The sequence below is a fragment of the Stegastes partitus genome, unplaced genomic scaffold, assembly GCF_000690725.1.
Source record: "Stegastes partitus isolate 25-593 unplaced genomic scaffold, Stegastes_partitus-1.0.2 Scaffold81, whole genome shotgun sequence".
Lineage (NCBI taxonomy): Eukaryota > Metazoa > Chordata > Actinopteri > Pomacentridae > Stegastes > Stegastes partitus.
Window position 1 is genome coordinate 320,785 of NW_007577812.1, and position 14,785 is coordinate 335,569.

A 14,785-nucleotide genomic window follows, 5' to 3' on the forward strand; every position below is an offset into this window, starting at 1 on the left:
AATTAGGGCAGTTACGAGAGCAAAAAGGGGTCTGACCTGATACTGGCAAAGTGTAATAAATTGGCCGGTGAGCGTATGAGAGAGACATTGAGCTTAAGAGGCAAACCAGCCTGCTGTTGCTGCTTTCCTTTTGTTCACCGAGGTTATAAAGCCATTACGGTTTTCTGTAGTTTCTAATCCTTTCCATATTTCCTCTGCAATTTTAGAGCTGACAACAAAAGACCGAACACATTATGAGCTCAAGTTGAAAGCCTGTCATTATAAGTAGCACGCTCATGTGCCCATGCTGTGACTCACGAGCGTGCTTCATTCAGCCTCCCACTCCTATTTGCACATGTCATCTGCTGCTCCGTCCTCTGTCCATGCTAACGTCAGAGGAGGCTGGCTGTCCTCCTACATCCCCTGTAGAGCGCGACCAGTTGGACAGGCAGCCCGGTCCAAGCATGAAACCTCTTCGTTGGGGCTGTGATCGACAGCAGACACCGAGGGCCCTCATACTGCCTGTCTAATTACCAGGCCACATGGGGGGACAAGCAAACAGCATGAGGTGTACAATATCAGCTCAGTGTGCTCCTTCACATCCTGCATCCTTTTGATACTGTCCTTGCCTGAAGCTCAGCCAAGGAGCATCGTCAGTCTCTTCACTGTCTTCCCCTTTAGTGCTCCAGTTACTCCCTCACATGCGCTCTGGCCGGAGCTCGGCAGCCTTTGTGGATGCTCTGACAGACGGAAGCAGAAATAGCTCCACAAATAGACCCATCCTCTGGCTCACAGGGGAGCACTAGCCCCACTTCTGTGTGCTCTTGCCTCCTATTTCGTGTGTGCCTCAGGCCAAAACAAGTTAGCTAGGAACCACAGGGAAATCAAATTTGGAATTATTAGATCATTCTGAACGCATCAAGGGAGGAAGAGAAATGTGTGCATAAATACATATTGTTATGAAAATAGGTTGATTTCTGTCTGTCAATAACGTTGCGAACGGTTTAATTTGGAAATTGCAAAACGGCAACAAAAGCATGTTGCAGCATTTACCTGACATCCCCTTCTGCTGTAAACTGCATGTCTCTTTAAATCTATAAACCAAGAGACAAACTAGCTCTTAATATAGACAATGAGAAAATGAAAGCAGCCATTTATCTCCTGTAAGCCATTAGCGTGCTGATTGGATTACTCAAGACCTCCGTTTTCAGTCAGACATGTTACATGATGCTTTATATGTGATAAGAGAGAGGAAGAGTCTGCACAATGCCAACCTGATGTGAAATAAAAAAAAACATCTAAAAAAGTATTGAATCCAGATATAGTATCCTCTGTTGAGCGGTAATTGTTCCAGCTAGAACTGTGCATTCAGTAAAGCTCTCACTCAGGAAGCATTTATGTTGAGTTCTCTCAGCAAAAAAGTCTGCATATAAAACCAGGATAAAATCTTGATGAGGTTTCACAGTGTGTGAAAGTGGGAGGTGAGAGACTGCCAACGACTGAGTCAAACCTCCATCTGTGTTGCTAGTTCTTTTTTTTTTTTTTTTTTTAACTTTGGCTGTCATGTAGTGACAGAAGCAAACACTGTCTCCTCCCCGGACTCCACGTGTCCTTGAGCCGGCCTTCCACTTCCCCCTGCAAAGACGCCGCTCTGCATCATCCCTCTTTATTTCTCTGTTTGCTGTGTGACCCGTCTCATTTGCACAACACCTTTCACAACATCAGTATGGGTGTGGAGTGAGGAACACCTTTTTTTTTCTTTTTTTTTTATCTCGGAGGTTAAGGACAAAATGTACAATGTGTCAAAAAAAAGAAAAGGAGTCTAAAATGTTGCTATAAATATAATTTTATGTGAAACCGAAGCAGCCATTTATCTCCTGGATGAGAGAAAACCCGAGGAATATATATAACTATAGCACCACAGCTATCTAAATAATTCACCACTGTGGCCTGTGCTATAATACAGACTCCAGAGAGCTACCTAAGGACTGAGGCCCCAGGCATGAAGCCTTTGAGTTACTCCTGCAGGAAAGTATCCCAGGACAAGAGATGGGCTTCAAAGCTCTGCTACATTATTAAACTGGTCTCTCTCCATCTGCAGACTGGGGCCTGAGGACAGACTCACACCTACTTAAGGAGGTGCAACATGGCACATGCGAGCACTGAGGTACACAGATTAACACAGCAATTCAAATCCTCCTCTAACAGGGGATTCTGAACATTTCTGATATTTACATTCGTCACTTTATGTGTCTCTAATCCAGATGGGATTTATCTACTGAGCATGTTCACGTGAGCACATCCACACATCTTCTTTACCCCAAACAGAAGTCCAACCACATCCACACCATGACACCCTGTAAAAATTATGTTGATCAAAGAAGTGTGACTAATTAGCGAAATAGTGTTAACGGAAGGAGTATTCTGATGGGTTTAATGGTAGTAACAATATCACGGTGCAATAAAAGTACAAAATCCTACCAAAGTATAAATATATAAGGTATTATCAGCAAAAATACAACATATTTACTTCATCTATTAGCAGCATGTAAGTGTTGGTGCTGCGAGCAACCCTGATTTTACACGTTGTTAGGTAATTTCACTCTCTTAACCCCCGGCAGTTTCTGGGCATTTTTAAAAATTTTTTTTGCTCCTGTCACATTTTTTTCTCTAATTTTTGGTTAATTTGTCACCACGATATAAAGTCCTACACCTCGATGGAAACAGCTCAGCCATGACTAGACATAAAGAGAACTCAGAAATGTCTTTTGTGCAGGATGAATAAGTTGTATTGTCATAAGTCTTGAAAAATACAAAAACAAAAGTTGGAATTCTTTTCTTCTTTTTGGGAATAATATGCACAACATTTTTCAAAGTGCTGACAGGTGTTCCATACATTATCCATCCATCCATTATCTAGTATAGATAATGGATGGATATAATCCTCATTATATCTATAATCCTCACTAGGGTTGTGGGGGGGCTGGAGTCTATCCCAGCTGACTTAGGGTGAAGACAGGGGACACCCTGGACAGGTCACCAGTCCATCACAGGGCTACACTTAGAGACAGACAACCAAGAACACTCATATTCCATATCTTATCCATAGGCTATTTAATTGAGCCTGTTAACCTCTACAACTAAATGTTTTTCACATTTTTTCACCCTCTCAGTCAACTCGAGGAAGATATTTCACCATGCTGTATGTATCTTCCAACAACTTGCTCCTCTGTACAAGGCTTTTGAACCATGCTACATTTATTGATCAGGTGTGTTTAGCTTCCCTCCCAGTTTCTCCAGTTTCTTCTCGTCTTTGTTCTGCTGTGTGTAAACACAACCTGCAGTTCACCCAAAACTTCTACATTTTTGTCACATGAGTGTTGGTCACAGCTGGGTGAATAACGGCTTTGCAGTTAAACAAAGGAACAGAGAGTCTTTGATTATTTTACTAGATCTAATTAATGTAAACCGTATATCTTTGGTGATCTTTACAATGAGAAACATAAAATAAAGTGATTAAGATGAAATATCACAATTATAATCTAATTTTTGGCTCTCTGACAGTTAAAATCTGATCATTCTTTCTGTTTTTATAATTTCTTGCTACAGATAAATTGTGTAATTTTGCAGATTTTTGTAAAGAAAACAGGCCTTTTACGCCCACTGGTGGGTTTTGGGGTTCAGAGTGTTAATCTGTAACAATACATAATTTTCTAATAGATGATCTTTTGTTCAGTATTTCCTCCTGAATCATATAAATTGTGCCATTGAGAAACAGTGATACAGAGGATGGATATGGGGCTTAAACTGGAATAATCTCATCATAAAAATACAACCATTAGTCCAAACATGTCTTACTTGCATTTACTCCTGACGGACTCTAGACTAGATGGATCCGATCTGTTCAATATGCGTGGTCAAGTGTAGATGTACTCATTGCTCACGTGAATATTAGCATGTGATGAGAATTCGCAGCCTATTTACAGCCTGTCTCGCACCAGAGAAAACAACACAAGGCTGCGCCGTCTAGACTGCATTACTCATCCCGCTGTAGAATGCACAATCTGGAGAGGAGTTTTGGGTTACAGCCTACGTCCCCGACTCTTACGACACAAAGCTTTGGGTTGTAAAAAAAAAAAAAGTAGCACAGATACTGATTGGTGACCTTGCATCTGATATGGCGCTGAGGCTCGAATGTCCTCTGTAGTGAAAGAGATGGAGATCACCAGAGCCCCTCCCTGAGCCGAGGACAGGACAAGCGCTCGGTCACGCACTCAACGTACTCAAAAACTCCAAAACACGTACCCTCCCTCTTTCCTCGTCTGTCCTCCCTGCAGCTGAAGCCTCCACACCCACCCTTCCTCCCGACCCCTCTATGGGTGAGTAATCGGGGAGGGGGGTAGATACTGGAAATGCCTCCCATGGCTGACCTTATAAGGCTGTCAGGAAACTGCTGATTTCAGGTTTCAGGACTCAAATGGCTACGCCTTCCCTTTTTACCTCCATTGCTTCAGTTTCCCCCCTCCCTCTATTACAGCCAGCATCCTGTCTTTATCAGCTCATATTTCACACAAGGGGAAAGGCCCGCGTTAGCAGCTCCACAAAGGCCTTCTCCCAGCGTGAATCCTTAAGATAACATGCTGGATGTTTTCCTGCTGTCATCCTGAGAGCATTTTATGTATATGGCCAGTCTGCTCTGCTAATGGCAGGATACAGACTTTGTATTGTGCTTTTTTCCTCGCAAAAAAAATGTTTTGTACAGTGTTTATAGTATGGACTATATCACTAATCATTTAGGACCACTTGGAATAACATCAAGTCTGTATATTGTCCACCGCTCTAATGCAAATTCTCAGTGAGTTCAAACAAAGGCCTGATAAAAACCTGATGAGTGTGCATTTTGAATAAGTTCTAAATCACGTTCTTTAACTTTATTGTTCATGACTGCATTCACACTTGAAGCAGAAAGCACCGTTATGGCATATCTTACCAGAAGGACACATAAAGGTTTCCAGTTTGTAAAAGGTCGATTTGATTTGGAGGGTTGTAGCTAACAAGAGACTCATTGGGTGGTACTAAAACCCACGGAGAGGCTGCAGCAAACTATTTCTGAAATGAGATGGTCTAATGCACAATTCTACATTATGTGAAAGTACAATTTAATAAGGAAAGAGGTCTTGGGGAGCACTGCTGCACAGCAGTAATACTCCTGAGAGAGCTATACAAAATCCCATTGGACGGGGCCGATGGCTGCAAGTTTGAATGTGGAAAAAAAAACTAAAGAGTTTGAATTTTATTCTAACAGTGACAACTGAATCTCAGAATGAGCTGCATTGTGGGTAATGTAGGTTTAAAAAAGAGATGGTTTTGATGAAAGGAAGCACACAATGAGATTTTCAAGATATTGCTGGTTGTCATTTTTTTCTTTTAACTATCCATTGTGAGTCTGACTCTGAGGTGCAGGTTTAAAGTGCTTCAGTGCTGTTATAAGGTTGAAAAGAAGCGACTTTAATGAGACACAGTTGTTGTGAAGCTCTTGAAAACCACAATCACTGCACAGGTTCTTTTTCCACCGGTTTAATATTTCATTCTGGTCTAAACGAAGGCTTTTAGAAGTCATTTAGTGAAAGCGGAGGAACCAAAATAAACAGTGTCACTGCGAGGCAAACGAGTTAAGAAAGTAAACCTTTCAAAGGCAGAAGGCCAAAAACGTGCGTGCAACCTTTCTGCAAGTGTGAAAATCAGTGTCCTTCATGTGTTTTTTTTTATTTCACTCTTGCTTTTTATACGCCGCTGTCACCTGGCAGGAACCCGTGCAAAACACAGGATATTTTAAAACACTAATTATATTAACAAATTAATGATTCAAATGTAGACTTACTTTTTGTTGCCATTCGATGCACATTAAAATGCAACAGGCTTGCTAACTAAATGCAAGAAAATGCCACATCATTAACATCATGGTCTCTCATCTCTCCACGTGACGCCACTTGTCGAGAGCAGAGCGGCTAATTAAAATGATTAGACAGTTAGCTGTTTCCCTTGGCTGAAAATTTTTAATGAAATTTGTTATTCTAATGTGGCAGCAGTAACAAATTTAATCAAACCTTTGCAATTAGGCTTTTATATGATTTTCTGTCAGGAGCACAGAATCAGAATGGAAATCTCGCTGTTCTTTTAGTTCGAATGTCTCCCACCACGTGCCAGTGATGGTCTGGTTTGTTGCATCTCCGTTTCCTGAAGGGGTTTTGTCAGCAAGGTAAAGCTGAGTCTTAGTTTAGTTCACGTTCTCCCATTTAATTGTGGTGAAAAGTAACTAAATGCATGAAGTACACTTTTGAGGTACTGATGTTTTTCTTCAATTATTTTTGCAAATTCATATTTAAAACCAAAACTTACAGTTGCAACATTAAAATACTACCAAGACAATAATGCAGCAGAATAAAATCTCATATGATTCTATGATATATAATAATAACTATATTTTAAGCTTTTTACTGACTTTTCCCTCCTGCTAACTCTTTTATACTTTTACTTTGAGTTCACATCTTTTACTTGTTATGGAGTATTTCTTGCTCTTCTTAAGCACTTCTTTCACCACTGACAACGTTCCTCTTCCAGACACTTAACGTGTTATGAGGATTATTTGGCTGAAATATTGCGGAAAGCAGACTTACAAAAGCAAGGAGACGTGAAATCCAAACAAATTTTGTGTTCTCAGTAGTAGAATTACAGAACAAAAAGAGAAAACTGGCAACGAGTCGTCCGCCAGTGTTTCAACTGAAACATTCTTCGGGCCATTCAAATAAATCTCATCTCTTCTTTTATAAAATAGTTTCTGCGAGCGGTGTCATGGAGATAAAATGTTTCGTCCTGATTGATGCTCCAACCGGAGAACTTTTGGCACAATATTCTACTTTAGTACTTTTGGAACATGAAACTTCCTGCAGACTGTTCTCATAAAAGAGGGATATACAGTAATTGCAAAGTGTGGTCTGTTTGAAGACGCAGTTATTCCCAACCCCCCAAACCCACTCTGTTCCATCTCAGTACTTCTTAACCGAGTCCTTTCACACTCCGCAGTGGAGACAGACGCATGGGGGGGTCCACATTTGATCTTCGAGGGCTTATATTTCACCAGCTCGCTTATGAACAGCCCTTTGTACAGCAAAATACAGCCAGAACAACTGCACTGAATGTACTAGTAGAAAGCCTATTAAGGAATAACACTGAATTAGCATTTTATGAAATGTTTTAGATTTTTATAGCAGATACCATGAATTTCTTGTTTATTGTTCTGCGCACTCATTTAAATATCACACACATAGAAAGTTATTGTTCAGCTCAGACTGTAACTTTTGTTCAGTGACATAAATCATTACTTTCCCCCGAGATTCCACAACAGTGAAGGCTGGATGCTTCATGCACGCCGCAGCCAAGACCAAGGGAGCTGCATGAATGAGAGGTCATGCGATGTTACAGCAGACATCGACGAAAGCTCGCAGCTGCTACGCATCAAAGGGCTTGCGAGGCGAAACGCAGTGCCTTTAAGGACATGCGTCTGGGCAACAGGTCTTTCAAGAATGTCCTCCCTTAAAATCATACAGCCATAAAAGCACCACCCCTAGTCGAAACAGGCACAACAGTGGCGCTTTGCTACCGTCGTGTTGTTACACGTCTAGCAAGTAGTCCTGTTACTGTTTCGAAGGGCTGTAGGCAGCCGGATGTGCCTCAGGAGTCGCCTCACCTGGAACTCATAACTCTAAACTGTCTGATCCGTTGCTATTAAGTCGGTTTTTCTTGATAGTAAATTATACAGCTTTGGCTGGTGTCTAAACAGCGAGCGTCTGTCTCAATGCAAAGGCAGAATTGTGTGTTGCAGCTGGCTTTAGGGCTTCCTTGCTGGGAAACGGCACATTCCTGCATGTTAAAACCTCGCATACAGCACTATCATAAGGATAAAACGGATTAAATGTTATCTAAAATCAATCATAACTTTACGGTTTATCAGATACATCCAGCTACAGAATCAGGCTTGTGTTCAAGTTTGGGTTTTTAAAGAGGGCTTGATTCTCTTGTATAGTCATTTTGGGGGTTGTGGTGCTCAGAGAGGTTTCTGATGTTTAGTCTCTCGCTTATATCGTTAAGGTAATTTATATGTCTTCTGATGCTTAACTACGTAATGAGCGACATTTTTGGCTTCGTAAAAAAGATAACGTTGTGAATGTGAATGAATGTAACTCTAAATGCTTCTCTAATAGCCAAAACTGAATGTTTGAAACTGATCCTGTGGCCGAAACCACTCGGACCGCATTTCTAAACTGGCTCTGTTTTGTGTAACCAAACACCCAGCATGCTTTGGGAGGATGAAATACTAGCTAGATGAGGAATAACCTTTTATAACCTTCCTGCTGGGCTGTGGGCTTTTCAGATATTGTTGTTAAGGTGACGAGATATATATACAGTATACACTTTATCTGTGTGTGTCTGTGTGTGTAGGTGTGTGTGTGTGCGCACTTCCCAGTTGGAAGGGGAATAAAGGTTATTCTTCACTCGGCTGACCTTCTGTGCGGATATACGGTCATTCTTTAAATCACAGGTCGAGGAGCACCCTGCAGCAGCAGCAGCAGCCTGCAATAAATCTGTCACATGGCATTTACAGACAGACACACCTAATCAACCTACTTTCATACGTGTCACTGTCTTATGTAACAAGATTCCAATCACAGCTCAGACTCAGGGCCCCTTTGCTCGGGGAGAAACCCTCCTCCTCCTCCAATGGCTCACATGACAACCAAACACCTTTTCTTTTTGTTTTTTTTTTCCTACTGCGAAGGTGTGCAGAAGCGCTCCGGGGAAGGCGTGAGTGATATTTTAATCAAACTCTCAAATTCCATTAAAAGAATTGTTTGACATTTCGGAGAAAAATGCTCATTCAGTTTCTCATAGAATTAGCTGATGTGATTGACGACACTCTCATATCTGTACAGTGAATAAGACACGGGGGAGAAAACGATGATATGTAATTCGACATGGCAGCTATGTCTTGGCTGGGAGCAGAAACTTCTCGGAGTCTCCACTGCTTGTATGAACTGCTCCTGGTCAAAAAATACTGTGGCACATAATCCTTCATAAACATTGTCAATTTGTCAATATATATATATATATATTTTGAAACACTTGAGATAAAATATGTGCACCAGTGAGTGAAGGAGGTACAAAAAGCTCCTGGTTTTGTGTTCATATTTAACCTACCATCCAGATCTGAGAGCAGCACTGACATTAAAGACGCTAACAAGCATATTTCCAAAAACATTGGTTTATTATTTGTTAGGTCAGATAAGACTTATTGTGTCTTTGTAGAAAAAATGTGTTGTACAAAAAGGTTTTTTAAAAAAAGGTGCAAAACACTTCTAATAAATACAAATACAAACCAGAGCAAAAGCATCACAGTCAAGTCCTCACATTAAAGTCACAGAAATGTTCTTCCTTGTGGTCCCTGTGTTTGTGGATGTGACGCACGTCTCTCAGGAAAACTGCAGGACTTTCTGCAGCGTCCTCCTGAGCGGCACCTTCTCCTCAGGCTGGCTGTCAGGAATCATATCAGCGCTCCTTTCTGCGCTCAGCTGGATGTCCGGCCTCCTCTCCCCGCAGCTCTGCAGCCCTGCCTGAGTGATGTTCCTGCAGAAGTCCACCTTCACCTCCTCCAGATTGCCTCCGTGAGCCACCACACCCTGCAGGCTGCGGTCGGTGATGCGGACGCAGTTCTCCAGGTGGAGGCGGCGCAGCTTCCTGCAGCTCTGCAGCACGGAGATCACATCCTGGTCAGTGATGTGTCCACAGCCGGACAGGGTGAGCGAAAGCAGGTTGGGACACCTGTGGTACAGACAGCAGTCGGCAACGTCAGTAACAAAGGACAGGCCTCCTCACATGTGATGGAGTACAACACCTGTTCTGTGTCATTACTCCTCCTCACGCCTCAGGGTTTCTAGTTATACAAGGGAGGGATTAGCATGTTTGTAGAAGAACAAGTCTTAAATAAGCAATGCTGTTTGGCGTGTGTGCTTATTTCTCCGATGAATACTGCTCAGGTCTCATCAAGAATCAAATAACAGAAGGGAGCGTATAGATCAGAGGGTCTGATCTGTGTCATGTATGAATGACATGTAAACAACACTACTGAGATGCAGCAACATGATCTGTGTAGATGCCTAAACCCAGCCAGTCTTTCTTTATACGCCGTCCCACTGGGGCATATGTGTTTCCGTTCACTGGAAAGCTTTTGTGAATACATGCAGTAACTGCTATTGAAAAGAACAATTACAGGATGTTCGATGAATTATAGCATGCCAGCAACACAACTTTTTTTTTTTTTTTTTTCTTTTCTTTAGAAATGACATCTTAAAATAAACGTGTTGCAGTGAAACGCATGTGTTTGCTGCATACGTCCATGCAGTGTGAGGGGTGCACTGCAGCCTGCTGGCAGACTCGCAGCACAGAACAGGCAGACAGGCACTCGGATGGCAATGGAATCGTGGATGTCATTTATGTTGGCTGCTGCAGCTTACATAAAGACTTACATAATCTTACCACTTTAATACATGTGAGTCAAACATCTTCCCCGTTGCCGGCAAGTGTTGAGGGTACTGTCCTAGTAACCTCTGAACATGCAACAGCACAGCACATCCATGTGCCCTGTTGCATCGCTGCACGGGCTTTATCAGGGCGTGTGACTGCACAGTATTGACATTTAAAAATAGAGGACATTTACAGATCCATTTGCTCTCTAATGACTATGTGTGTGTGTCAGGAGAGAAAATACTACACACAGTGAAGTGAATGGAGATAAATATAACAGGAATGAAAAGAAAAATCATCAACCTTTGTTACATAATCCACCCTCTCATGCCACTTCCCCTCTCTTGGTGCAGATTCTTTTGTGTTTGCTCCAGTTACTTAACCACCTTGTCTTGATCTCTGCTCGTCAAATTCTTCTCTGTTACTTTCTCACACACATATGCACATTTGCATACCCACAGATTTAGCGATATCTAATTTTAGGCACATTAGAAAACTGGCTCATAGCACCTCTTTTGGTGGTCTGCAGATAATTTTTTTTATCAGCATAACCGATTTCCGTTAACATTTTCCAACTTCCGCTAACAGCGGCGAAAACCTGTTTATTGGAAGAAGAAAAAAAGCAAAATCCACGATCGTTTCAAAAGTGGTCGCGGAGTGTAAGTAGGTGATCGTGCAATGCATCTGTCTAATTATACGTGCACGAACCTCAAAAATGTCTGCAGTGTTTTCTTACTTCCATTTATGTTTGAGACATGATGTAGTTCCCATTAAAACGAACAGCTTAGAGAGCATTCTGGTGTTTGCTGAGTACAAGCAGAACACCGCACGGCTAACCTGTAATCATCTCTCTAATGAGCCGTTTGGTTTCCTAACGGTTATTTTGTCTGGTCAAATTATCCAGTGAACTCTAAACTGAACTGAGACGTACATTTACTCTTCATCTCCTTTGGTCTCTTAACTGGAATGGTTTGTTTTGAACAGGCTAAATAGGTTTTAGGAGTCTTCTGCTTCCTAGACTCAGTAGTAGAATGCTTTCAAACGCAGCTGTCAGCTAAAATTCTATGTACTTTGTAAGCACAAGTTATAATGTACAACTTAAATAGTAACCCAAGATGTGCTTGTTCTCGTTTCGTAAGCGAAAGCATCAATTTATCCAAATGGTGCATATGAAAGTTTGGAATGAAACTACTCAGAAAGTCTCATGCCAAAGCTTCTTGAGCCACCCACTGCGCAGCCCACACTACATAGCATGTTAATTTATGTTATATAATTCTAATACTCTGACCTCAAGAAAATCACAGCTGAGTTGTTGATAATTGATTTACTGTAGCCATCTGGCTTTAGAGGAGCGTTACACTGCAAACTACACCGTAAAGGGTCCCAAAGACATGCCGTGTTTTATAGTTTTTTTCCATGAAGATAAAAAAAACAGATAGACATGAGCTTGGCGTCAGAGTTTGCGTGGAGTCTTATCCAGGAAGAGGCAGGCAGAGACAGACGCACATGTTCATTGCTCTGACAGCAACAAAGAGCCAATTGTAGGCTCCACCTGCCTGCATAAATCTCCAGTATGCAGCTGACTGGGAGGGTCTGTGGCTAAATCACTCTTTATCACCCCCACAGCTCCTCTGTGTCCCCTCCCACTTTGTCACGTGCGCTTGCTTTCGTCTGCCTTTGACAATTTGGGAGGGTTTATCAGTATGCACTGAGCGTGCCTTGAGGGCTTTGAGCTACAAGCCCCAGACAAAGTACGTGGTTCTAGTTTCGACTCATCTCGCGGCTCTCATGTCAGCCTCGCGTCTCAAATTTCACAATACAGGAAATCCTCACAGGGTCATACGGCGCGCCACCGAGCCAGCCCCCTTTTCCCCTCCTCTGGTCTCGGCCAGCTGCGGTGGCCAAGCTCCCTCACATCAACGGTTATTACTGGCTGCCTTGAAGAAATTATCCAGAGACCTCATTACGCCTCTCCAGGCTGATTCCTGCATGGAGCCGGCCACGCACGCAGAAGGCCAAATGCCAAAACAGCTACATTTCAGTGACCTATCAAATCCAACTGTCACGTCATTCAATAAATATAATTTGATATGCAACCACAGTTATGTTAGTTAATAGAATCAGTCTTAAGTCCCACAGATGTGTCATTTTTCTGTCTATATAGCCAGCTCCAGATACAGCATCTGTTTCTAATGATTTTGTTCCCTGCTGCCTACAGCTATGGCAGCTTGACTAAGCCATGTGGCTTTAAATGAAAACCATTTTGTTCCCTGTTGTGGGTGTGAATGATCCTAAAACCCCCCAAAATCGTGTGATCATCCACAAGACATATCTGACCAGAAGATGATGTTTTTATGATCAGCTTTCCATGCGTAAGAATGAAGACTAACTCCACTGTTGAAAAATTCTCTTCTTTTTTTGTTTATGGTCTCACAAGCCAAAAAATCCACCACCTCAGGTTATGTTGCGGTAAATTATAAACTGCTGTTTTGTTCAGCATCTTTTCATCCGTTTCATCGCTCATCATAAAGAAGTGTTTTATCAGTTGTCATTCCAAAAAAAATAACACACACAACAAAGCAGGGGAGAAGAAGTGCACACAGACACTCACATGTGGCAGACATGGGCCAGAAAAGTGCTGACAAGGCCTTCATGTTTACTGCAGATATCCCTCTGAAACGAGCTCTTCAACCAGTCCTCGATGTTGCACACTTGCAGGACCCTGCTGGAGTACCAGCAAATAGTCAGGTAACGCAGCGAGGGTCCCAGCACAAAGTTGTCCTTTCTTAGCTGACAAGGGGAGCTGAAGAGCAGTAGGTTCCAGAGGCGGGGGTCCAGGAAGACCTCACGCAGCTGATGACAGGTAAGGGACAAACTCCTCCGGCTGTCCTTGTCCAGGAAGGAGAAAAGGTGGAGGAGACACTCACGGTTGAGCTGAGCGAGATGCATGGCGGGCCGTCCCGAGACGTAAAGTGAGGCCTCGTCCCTGGGGCGGCGATAGGCCTGCTGGTAGGCAGCAACAATGAGCCCACAGCCTGCATTGTGTGGCCTAGATACATGATGCCCCCTCAGGCACACGCTGAAGGCCTGCACATATAAGGCCGTGGAGTGCGGGCTATTTTGGGAAGACAACTGCGGCACGGTCAAAGATGGAAGTGTTTGAGCCATACGCTCCCTTTCCATCTGTCATGGCTCTCAACAGGCAGCGAGCACTTGAGCGAGCCAGATGTTTACACTGCTCTGGCCTAGTTCTGAGATACAGATACACGCTGACAGACACAAGAAAGAGAAACACCTCCACCGCGATAAAAGCATCCCGAGCTGTAATTTTCCATGTTGCTGAGAGTTAAAGCCTCCGTCCAATCAAAAAATGTGTTTTGTATTAATGTTATTTCACTTGGATGCTTGACCGTCACTGTGCAGAATGATGTATGTGCAGTTTCACACTAGAAGGCAGTTTCCACATTCATTATTTTTCAATGAGGGTGAGCGGGTGGATGTAATTCCAACTTCAGAGACTTTTTCCCTTTTTTTTTTTGTGGGAAAAACATACAAGACTCAAACTATAATATGAAGCAGAGATGTTATTTTAAAAAATGCTTTGAGGGGATCTTTATACATATGTCCTTCATACACATGAACAACTGAGTGAATATTTCCAGTAATTAACGTCCCTCAGTGATTAAAACTCATCTGTGTATTAAAACGATAAATATATTTTTGCAATTTTTCCATTAAAATGATCCCTTCCTGCTGAAAAATGCTAAAAAATGCTTCAATATAATTTGTTACATCCTCTCGTGTGTGTAGATCCCCAACCCTCACTGCAGCTCAGGCACACCAGCTCACCATCACTCTGCTCAAACATTGAAAAACTTGTCAACGCTACACAATATAATTGGAGTAATTTAGCTGTACATGTTTGAAAGCTGAGTTTTGACAGGACTCGTTTGTTACGTATGAAACTCTTCAGTTCCAAAGTGGAAACGCTTAGTCATGGTGTTATTTTGAACACGATGTGATCGAGCATATTAAAAACAGACACACAATATGGACATGGTAACAAGGGGAAAACCGTGATTGTCACCACAGAGAGTGTTAAACAGAGGTTTTACAGCTGTGGTATTTACAGTAGTAGACACCTGCTGCCTTAAACGACACCTTCACAACACAACTTGAATGACCTACTTATTGACCTGAGAGTTTCCCTTTTATCATTCTAAAGATA

The 14,785-nt window shown here is 42.3% G+C and overlaps 1 protein-coding gene across 1 annotated transcript; it reads right to left on the reverse strand.

Moving 5' to 3' along the window:
- Positions 1-9,282: 9,282 nt before the first annotated feature.
- fbxl22 (F-box and leucine-rich repeat protein 22) lies at positions 9,283-13,740 on the reverse strand. The gene is made up of 2 exons (XM_008276809.1): positions 13,169-13,740; positions 9,283-9,855 (listed from the first exon to the last, which is right to left on the reverse strand). The coding sequence occupies exons 1-2, from the start codon at positions 13,738-13,740 to the stop codon at positions 9,507-9,509; spliced, it is 921 nt and encodes a 306-aa protein (XP_008275031.1). The 3' UTR covers positions 9,283-9,506.
- Between the last annotated feature and the right edge of the window lie 1,045 nt (positions 13,741-14,785).

Bases quoted from the DNA above. Each gene is read 5' to 3' on its own strand.
- fbxl22 (XM_008276809.1), bottom strand. From the start codon at position 13,740: ATGGAAAGGGAGCGTATGGCTCAAACACTTCCATCTTTGACCGTGCCG. The intron at 9,856-13,168 runs GTGAGTGTCTGT...TCTGTACCACAG, and splicing joins CTGGCCCATGTCTGCCACAT to GTGTCCCAACCTGCTTTCGC.